The sequence below is a fragment of the Coffea arabica genome, chromosome 11e, assembly GCF_036785885.1.
Source record: "Coffea arabica cultivar ET-39 chromosome 11e, Coffea Arabica ET-39 HiFi, whole genome shotgun sequence".
Lineage (NCBI taxonomy): Eukaryota > Viridiplantae > Streptophyta > Magnoliopsida > Gentianales > Rubiaceae > Coffea > Coffea arabica.
The window spans coordinates 42,484,826-42,494,066 of NC_092331.1; the positions used below are offsets into that span (position 1 = coordinate 42,484,826).

General features: G+C 54.4%; 1 protein-coding gene across 1 annotated transcript; it reads right to left on the reverse strand.

Annotated features, from left to right (window-relative positions):
- Positions 1 to 6,515: 6,515 nt before the first annotated feature.
- LOC113718272 (uncharacterized) lies at positions 6,516 to 9,004 on the reverse strand. Its single transcript, XM_027243187.2, has 2 exons — positions 8,906 to 9,004; positions 6,516 to 7,934 (listed from the first exon to the last, which is right to left on the reverse strand). The coding sequence occupies exons 1-2, from the start codon at positions 9,002 to 9,004 to the stop codon at positions 6,516 to 6,518; spliced, it is 1,518 nt and encodes a 505-aa protein (XP_027098988.1).
- Between the last annotated feature and the right edge of the window lie 237 nt (positions 9,005 to 9,241).

Genomic DNA, 9,241 nt, shown 5'->3' on the forward strand with positions numbered 1-9,241 from the left:
TAAGTGCGACAGTGCTTTTCAGATAAAGCACTGATCCTGGGTGATGTCAGGTGTCCTGACCTCATCCGCGTGCAGCTGAGGTGGAGGTGCCGAGGTCACCTATACGGTAGACTAGGGATTCGGCCGCGCTTTAGGAGATATGCCCGAGACACGGATGAGCTCTGATGAGGGACGAGGTGAGTTCACCTCGGACACACGGGGTTGCCGAGGTGAGCACCCTCAATAAGCCCCCCAAGCCTCGGGAGCTCCGGGCCAGGGAGGTACCGAGGCTTCCTTGGCCGAAGTCGTAAAGAGTCGGAGTCCCGAAACTGCTCCGGAAGATACGGGGACGTGACACGTGGGCATGTCAGCTGATAGGACGTGGTCACTGGTAACCGTCGCGTCGTGAAGTAGTGGGACGTTTCTTGTAGAGGGTGTCAGGTAAAAGGACGGGCATTAATGAGGAGAGAGGGAGGCGCGGTGTTTTGAATTCGAACGTGGCCGTCCTTTCCCATTCTTACCGCCTCTTCGGATTCCCCCCAAACCTTTATAAATAGGGGGGTCCCCCTCACCGCACTACTCACACCTTTCACTTTCATCTGAGACTTGCAAAGTTCGTGAGCGTAGCCGAGGTCAGTTCTATCAGCCGAGATCAGTCTAGTAGCCGAGATCAGAGCCGAGGTCATCCACTTCGTCCAGTTCCGTAGGCAATAGTAAGTACCCTTCTTCTTTCTTATTTCGTCTTTCACCCATGGCCAAAACGGCTAAGACCCATAGAGAGACCGTGACTCCGAGCTACCTGACCGAGGTGAGGCCGGAACCTGGGGGAGAAGCGACGACGTCCAGCTCGGATGGGTCGAGCCCGAGTTCTGAGAAGGGATCAACCGAGGCGGGAGCCAGCGGGGCAGCCTCGGAGTTGGAGTCGTCCGAGATGAGCGAGGGTGGTTCCGAGGTGGGCTACGACGAGGAGCTCGGCGTCGGGATACCACACGACGAGGACGCACTGGAGCCTGCCACTCCGGAGGACACAGCCATCATCGACTTCGGCAAGATGCCGAGGTTTAGAAGTCGCATCAGAAGAGATCGGGCCGTGAAGGTGATGAACAAGTACCCTTTTCGGTCGGGGTACGAGATTTTACCGCCCGGGGCGAATGACTCAGCCGAAAAGCCCCCCTTGGGCATGGTGGCCATCTATGTCCAGCAGTTAGAGGCCGGGCTGAGGATGCCCACCTCGAGGTTCTTCAGGGACTTGCTCCGTCACTTCTACGTGAGGATTACCCAACTCACCCCGAACGCGGTCCGCATCATCGTAGGGTTCGAGATGCTGTGTCGACATCAGGAGGTGACTCCCTCTGTCGACCTCTTCCGCCGATGCTATACCATCAAGGCGCACGGGACGGATAAGGGATGGTTTTATGTTGGCAACCGGAACAATGCCATTCCGAAGTTGGTGATCGGTTCTCCCAGCTCGATCAAAAATTGGAAACGCGACTTCTTTTTTGTGTCCGAAGTGGACTTCCCCAGGGGCTTCTGGTGGAGGCCAATCAAAGCGAAGGCCGATCCCTCCGCTGGGGATGCCAAGGAGGAGGACTTCCAGAAGCTGATGGGGTCGGGACTTCGGATATACAGTCTGGACTACCCCGAAGCCGTGCTAGTTGACGGGGGGATCAGTCGAGCTTTGCTCAGTCCTGACAGAACTCCCTTCACTTCCACCAAACTTAAGATTCCTTGTAATTTTCTTTCATAACTTCGCTTTCACTTCGGCTAAGGCATATGATAATATTTGTTTCTTGTGCAGTGACTAAACTGTCCGACATCGTCGTGTCTGGCTCGTCCGAAGTGGCCAAAAGGCAGAAGAGGAAGAGCTCCGGTGAGACATCGGCACCTCCGCCGAAGAAGAAGTCACAAGGACAAGCTGCCAAGACCTCGGCGGCTAAAAGCACTCCCACCACGGCTGGCCAAAGCAGCTCGGCCACCGCGGCTACGGGGTCCACCTCGTCCGTGCCAGAGGGAGTGCCCCTTGGAGTCGTCACGGCACTTTCACCTCCTCATGGCCGAGACAAGCAGTTGAAGCCCCCGGTCAATGCGGTCTCGGGGACCTCGCTATGGAATCGTTTCCATAGCCCCCCGGTGTTTTCCGGGGATGAAAAGACACACCCCGCCGGGCACTGGTGTCCGAACTGGAAACTTTCAGCCAACGACAGGTGCAGCCATCCTCGGGTTGCCCAAGAGCTAGTAATGCACTCCCCCCTGCCAAGGGATTTGGAGTTTATGAAGAAGCTGACCCCGGCTGAGATGGTTCAAAGCCTCATGGTGAGCACAGCTTCCACCTCAGCCTTTGTGGCCGAGATGACACACCGGTACTGTGCTCTGGTCGAGGAGCAGGACACCGGCAAGCTGCAAAATCAGATCTCCAAGTTGGAGAAGAAATTGGCGGTGTCCGAGTCTGAGAAGGCCGAGCTTCAAAGACAGCTTAAGGAGGCCGAAGCTAAGGGTGAGGAAGCCGAGGTCACAATGAATAGTCTCAGATCGGCCCTCGAAGAAGAGCAGAAGAGGGGGGACGAGGCGAAGAAGTCTCATGAGCAAGCCCTCAACAGTGTTGGGGCCTCGGCAGTGGATGCATTTCGGAGGTCTGAGGCCTTCACCAAGGATCTCGGCCAACTGCTCACACCAAACTTCATGTTCGGCTTCACGTCGGGTGTGGACGCGGCCGCAGCCCACCTCCCCTCCGAAGCCTTGGAGTCGTTAAGAGGCCATGCCAGCTACAATGAGGACTCCCAGGAGCTGTGCGACCGGATGGCCGAGGGCATCCAGGCCGGAAGGAACTTGGCCGAGGTCCAGAACGAGTTCAACAAGTGGCTGTCTGAACTCGACGAAGTGTTCGAGGAGGGTGAAGAAGCTGGGGAAGACGAAGCCGGAGGGGACATCGGCGAAGAGCATGGAGAAGAACTTCACCCCGGCGGAGGAGAGTCCGGAGAGAAGGCTGCCCAGGAGGGAGCCGAGACGGGGAATGGAGCCGAGACTGGGGTCTAGGCTCGTGGGCCTTAAAGGGGTGGCCGAGGTAGAGAGTGCTTAGTAGCATTCCGACCTCGGCCTTGTATTTTTTGTAACGCTCCTCTGTTGAATGAAATTTTACTTCTTTTCATCTCAGCGCTTTAATTTCTTGCTTTGACTTCGTCCCCTTGCTTGTCCCCCTTTATTTTTTAATAGCGCAATGCCGATGTTGAAAAATAACATAAAATCCGAAGTCATAACTTGATTAAAAATTCAAGCATAATACATTTTGAGGTTCTCGGCGTGCCAAGACCTCGGCACTAGTGAGCCATCTCGGTAGCTCAGTTTACAATATCCCTTAAGATCAGATCCCACAACTCGGTAAGGGCCTTCCCATTTCGGGCATAGTTTCCCTTGCGGTTCAGCTCGGCTGACTGAGTTTTTCCTCAGAACCAAGTCTCCAGGCTGGAATCTACGGTGTCTGACGCGGGCATTGTAATAGTGTGCCAGTGTGTTCTTGTAGGAAGCTATCCGGGCTGAGGCGAGGTCCTTTCGTTCATCGACGAGGTCGAGATCCAGCTGCCTTTCTTCGTCGTTCACCTCGGCTGCATAGGCTGCTAGCCGAGGGCTGGGGGTAAGGATCTCAGCAGGGATGACAGCCTCGGCTCCGTAGGTCAAAGAGAATGGGGTCTCTTGCGTGGCTGACCTCGGCGTGGTCCGATAAGACCACAGGACACTGGGGAGTTTTTCGACCCAAGATGTCCCAACTCGGTGTAGTCGGGTCTTGAGGCCATGCAAGAGAGTTCGGTTGAAGTTTTCTGCTTGACCGTTGGCCTGGGGGTGGCCTACCGAAGTGAAATGTTGTTTGATGCCAAGGTTTGTGCACCAAGCTTTAAAGGGGTTCTCGGCAAATTGTCTTCCATTGTCCGAGATAATGACCTGAGGAATGCCGAAGCGGCAGACGACGCATTTCCAAAAGAATTTTTGAATTGCCAGCCCAGTGATGGTCCTTAGAGGCTCGGCCTCAACCCACTTGGTGAAATAATCCACCGCGGTTACCAGGAAGGTATAACCGCCGACGGTCCTGGGGAAGGGACCTATGATGTCTGTCCCCCATTGCTCAAACGGCCAAGGTGAAGTGATGGGAACCATGAAGTTTGCGGGCTGGTGATACTCGGGTGCGTGGACTTGGCAGGAAGGGCAGCCGAGAACGAGGTCCTGGGCGTCTTGCCGAACTGAGGGCCAGAAATATCCAAGAAGCAGAGCCTTCTTGGCTAGCATTCTGTGGCCGACGTGAGCTCCACACAAGCCCTCGTGGATCTCGTGGAGGACGTGGCGTCCTGTCTCGGGAGTGACACACCTCAGCCAGGGGCCGAGGTAGGAACGTTTGTACAGCTCTCCATCGCGGAGAGCGTACCGAGCCACCTTGCGTTGTATTTTTCTCGCCTCGGCTCGGTCTTCGGGGAGGGCTCCTTGATCCAAGAAAAGGATGAACGGGGTCATCCAGGTTTCTTCAGAGTGCACGGGGCATGCCACCTCTTCCACGTATCCTGGTTCACTCAGGACTTCCACCAAGACAGTTTTGTTGAGGTCGGAGAATGACGTAGAAGCCAGCCGGGATAAGGCGTCGGCTTGCTTATTCTGGGACCGGGGTATTCTTTGGATTTCGAAATACTCGAAGTACGCGGTGAGTTTGTGAACTTTGGAGAGGTACCGTTGCATGGTCTCATCCTTGGCCTCGTATTTACCAAGAACTTGGCGTACAACGAGTTGGGAGTCACTGCGGACGTGGATTTGCTGTGCGCCGAGCCTGCGGGCCAGCTGGAGTCCAGCAATTAAGGCCTCGTACTCGGCTTCATTATTGGTGGCTGGGAAGCCAAAGCGGAGGGCGTAAGAGCACACTTCTCCCTGAGGTCCTTCCAGGAGTAGCCCAGCTCCGCTGCCATCCCCATTAGAAGATCCATCTACATACAATGTCCACCGGGATGGGGTGGACACCTCGGCAAAGGCAGAGGTGGACTCTGGACCTTCCGTGAAGGTGAGCTCGGCCAAGAAGTCGGCTAAGACTTGAGCTTTTATGGCGGTGCGCGGCTCATACGACAGGTCGTACTCCCCTAACTCGACGGCCCATTTGGTGAGGCGCCCGGAGGCCTCGGGTCGAACCAGTATCTGTCGGAGAGGCTGGTCGGTCCTGACGGATATGGGATAAGCCAAGAAATAGGGTTTCAGTCGCCGAGCGGCGTGGACTAGGCCCAGCACCAGTTTTTCCACCTGAGTGTATCGAGTCTCCGGTCCGCAGAGAGCTCGGCTGACATAGTAGACTGGCACTTGGGTGCCCTCATCCCGGATCAGAACAGCGCTGACAGCCTCGTCGGCTGCGGAGAGGTAGAGGTAGAGCTTCTCCTCGGGCCGAGGTGAAGCGAGAGTGGGTAGGTGATGGAGGTATTGCTTCAGTTTGTCGAAAGCAGCTTGGCACTCTTCCGTCCAGGCAAACTGATCAGCCTTCTTGAGCACCTTAAAGAAGGGCAGAGCTTTCTCAGCTGATCGGGACAGGAAGCGATTCAGCGCGGCCAGGCGTCCATTTAGCCGTTGGACTTCTCGGATGTTCCGAGGTGGGGACATGTCCTGAATGGCCTTCACCTTGTCGGGGTTGGCCTCGATTCCCCGGTGGGAAGCCAGATACCCCAAGAATTTTCCCGAGGTGACGCCGAAAACGCACTTCTTGGGATTCAGCTTCATCCTCGAGTCTCGCAGGACACCAAAGACTTCCCTCACGTCTGACAGAAAGGATGAAGTGGCGAGACTTTTGACGAGGATGTCGTCCACATAGGCCTCCACATTGCGGCCGATCTGATTCTGGAAGAGTCGGTTGATCAGCCTTTGGTAGGTCGCCCCGGCGTTCTTTAGCCCAAAGGGCATGGTAGTATAACAATAGGTACCTCGGTCGGTGTAGAACGCCGTTTTCTCTTGGTCCTCCTCACCCATTCCTATTTGATGATACCCTTTGAAGGCATCTAGGAAGCAGAGGACTTCATACCCCATCGCCGCGTCGACGAGGGCGTCTATCCTCGGCAGAGGATAGCAATCTTTGGGGCAGGCCTTATTGAGGTCGGTGAAGTCTACACACATTCTCCATCCACCGGTGTCCTTTTTGACCATGACTGGATTGGACAGCCAGGTGGGATATTGGACCTCGTGGATCATCTTGGCCGGCAGGAGCTTGTCGACCTCATCCGATATGGCCTTGCCACGTTCGGGGCCGAAGTGCCTTCGCTTCTGCCGCACAAGTCGGGCCTGTGGGTCAACGTTGAGTTGGTGAGTCATGAGCTCGGGTGGCACTCCGACCACTTCATTCGCGGACCACGCGAAGACGTCTCGGTGGTCTTTGATCAGGGAGATCATTTCTTCTTTCAGGGGTGAGGGGAGTCCAGCCCCTACTTGGACCACTTGGTCAGGTTTCGCTTCATCCAAGACCACCTGTTCCACCTCATCTCCGGGCTCCAGCCTGTTGGGCTCTCCTGCCTTCTGAGGGTCGATGCAGTCTATGGAGAGGACCGCTGGCCTCTTTTCTTCTGACCTCGGTAGGGGCCGGGTGTGACTGCTGCTTGAATGGTGGCGAGATAGCACTCCCGGGCGGCGCCCACATCGCTGCTCACCTCGGCTACCCCCGCAGATGTTGGGAATTTAAATCTCAGGTGGTAGGTGGAGTATACGGCTCTCAAGGCATTGAGCGTGGGCCGGCCTATCTGCATATTATAGGGGGAGTCCGCTTTGACCACCGCAAAACTGACTGGCACAGTTCGGCAGCGTGGATGACGCCCGATTGTTACCATCAGGATCAACATGCCCTCCGGGTGGACGACGTGTCCCCCGAATCCCACGAGGGGAGTTCTGACAGGAGTGAGTTGCTCCCTGGTCAGCTTCAAACTTTCGAAAGTTCGGTAGTACAAGACGTCTACCGAGCTTCCGGGGTCAACATAGACCTTTTTGACTACGTAGTTGTTGGTGAGGACTTCAATCACAAGAGCTTCGTGATTGCTGGAGGCCGCAGGAACGGGGTCAGCGGGACCATAGGTGATGACCTCGGACAGCCGGGAGCTCGGCTCGGCCACCTCCATCTCGGCCTGGCGGTAGGTCCGCTTCCGGGAGTTCTGGCTGTCTCCTCCCGTTGGTCCTCCCGCGATGGTGTTGATCACCCCGACGATGTTGGGGCCGTAGCCCGGTGATCCATTGCGCGGAGGCTGCTTGTCCTCCCTACGGTCTTCAGGACCTCGGCAATGCATGTTCGTGTCCCGCCGGTCATCTCGGCGGGGGCCCCGGTTCTCCCGGTGGGAGACGCTTCGGTTGAAGCCTCCATCCTTGCGGACGAATTGCTTCAGGTATCCTTGCCGGATCAAATTCTCGATCTCTCGCTTCAGATCGTTACAGTCTTCAGTCTCGTGCCCAACATTCGGATGATAGGCGCAATAGAGGTTTGAATTCCTCTTATCTCTTCTCCCCGGAATTTCGGGAGGGTTGCGGCCGAGGTGATTCTGCCTCATCACAGCCAGGACATGGGTCCGGCTCGAATTGAGGGGTGTCCGCTCGGCGTCCGAGGTGGACGACCTGCCTTTTACGATTCGATCGAAAACACTCCGGCGGTCTCGGAGTTGGTTTGAAGTGCCACTGGGGCCTTGTTCACCTCGGCCTGTGTCTTTCCTCCTCCGGGGATCTAGCCCCGTACGAGACGCTTGGGCTTCTCGCTTCATGCGATTTACATCTTCATTTCGGATTCCCTGGTCCACTCTTTCCCAGAGCTCCCGAAGTGTATGGGTGTACTGCCGATGGATTTCGGTGTTGAAGATCCCTGCCACTAACCCGTTAGTGAAGGCAGCAATAGTTACCTGCTCGTTCTGGTCAGGTATCTGTACGTTCTCCTCGTTGAACCTTTGGGCGTACGAGCGAAGTGACTCGCCCTGACCCTGTTACAGGTTCAAGAGGTAAGCTGAAGTCTTTGTTATGGGTCGAGACGACACAAAGCGGTGGATGAACCGGTCTATCAGCTCATCCAGGGAGGAAATGCTCCCCTGGATAGGGATAAATTGAAGAAGACGAAAAAAGAAAAAGCCTGAAACATCCATAGATTGCACATCATTTCTTATAAATTCTAAATTATAGATAGAATATGCAAAAAAAAAAAGGTAAAATATGTTTTGAGGGACAAGGAATCCTTTGCCACCCGCAACAACTTAATTTCAACAGAATCTATAAACTACCATCTTATTAAATTGTTTCATGAGTCACCATCTCATTAGCTGCAAAATACTTCAGGGAATAGTAGAAACTAATTGTCATAAACATTAACTTACATCTCGAAATAGCATAATGTTGTTAGTGAAGCCAATACAATAAAAAATATGAAGTCTCAGACACAAATGCAAACATGGAAATAAAAAAGAGAAAATAATAAAAGTAAACAAAAGAAATCAAGATCAAACCAGCCGTAAAAGTGACCGTATTTCTTTTTTCTTCACCCAAAGCCTCCAGCCACTCGGGCTATAGATGATTCACCACCATCAACATCAAGCCTCCAACATCACCATTCTATATTTTACCCAATTAAAATCACCCATCTTGGATGCTTTAATTTGCGCTTTGAAGAGAGGTAATTCAAAGATATCTGATGCTTTAATTTCCAGCTTGAAGAGGTGATTTTTGGTGGGTAAATGGACCGACCTAAATCAGGCCTCTCTGAGATGAGGTGGTATACCTTTGCTTGTCCGAAGTGGATGGCGGGGCTTCTCCCCTGGTATCACTCCGACGATTAATTTAGTATGAGAACGAGAAAGATAATGGTATATGAGAATGAACAGTGTGTTTACTTGTTGGGAGTGTGTGGGGTATTTATAGAGTGAGAGCGGAGGGCAGGACGGAGGTCTTATGTCGGTGGGACCCATGCCCTGCCATTACGGCTCTGCTCACTGTCTGGTGGCCTGACTCTGACACTGTAGCCGCCTGTACAGGGTGACGAGGAGTCCTTCGCAGTAGCCATTAAGTGCGACAGTGCTTTTCAGATAAAGCACTGATCCTGGGTGATGTCAGGTGTCCTGACCTCATCCGCGTGCAGCTGAGGTGGAGGTGCCGAGGTCACCTATACGGTAGACTAGGGATTCGGCCGCGCTTTAGGAGATATGCCCGAGACACGGATGAGCTCTGATGAGGGACGAGGTGAGTTCACCTCGGACACACGGGGTTGCCGAGGTGAGCACCCTCAATAAGCCCCCCAAGC

Coding starts and splice junctions, on each gene's coding strand:
- LOC113718272 (XM_027243187.2), bottom strand. CDS start 9,004: ATGGCTACTGCGAAGGACTCCTCGTCACCCTGTACAGGCGGCTACAGT. Junction 7,935..8,905: donor GCCGTAATGGCAGGGCATGG/GTCCCACCGACA, acceptor AACCTGTAACAG/GGTCAGGGCGAGTCACTTCG.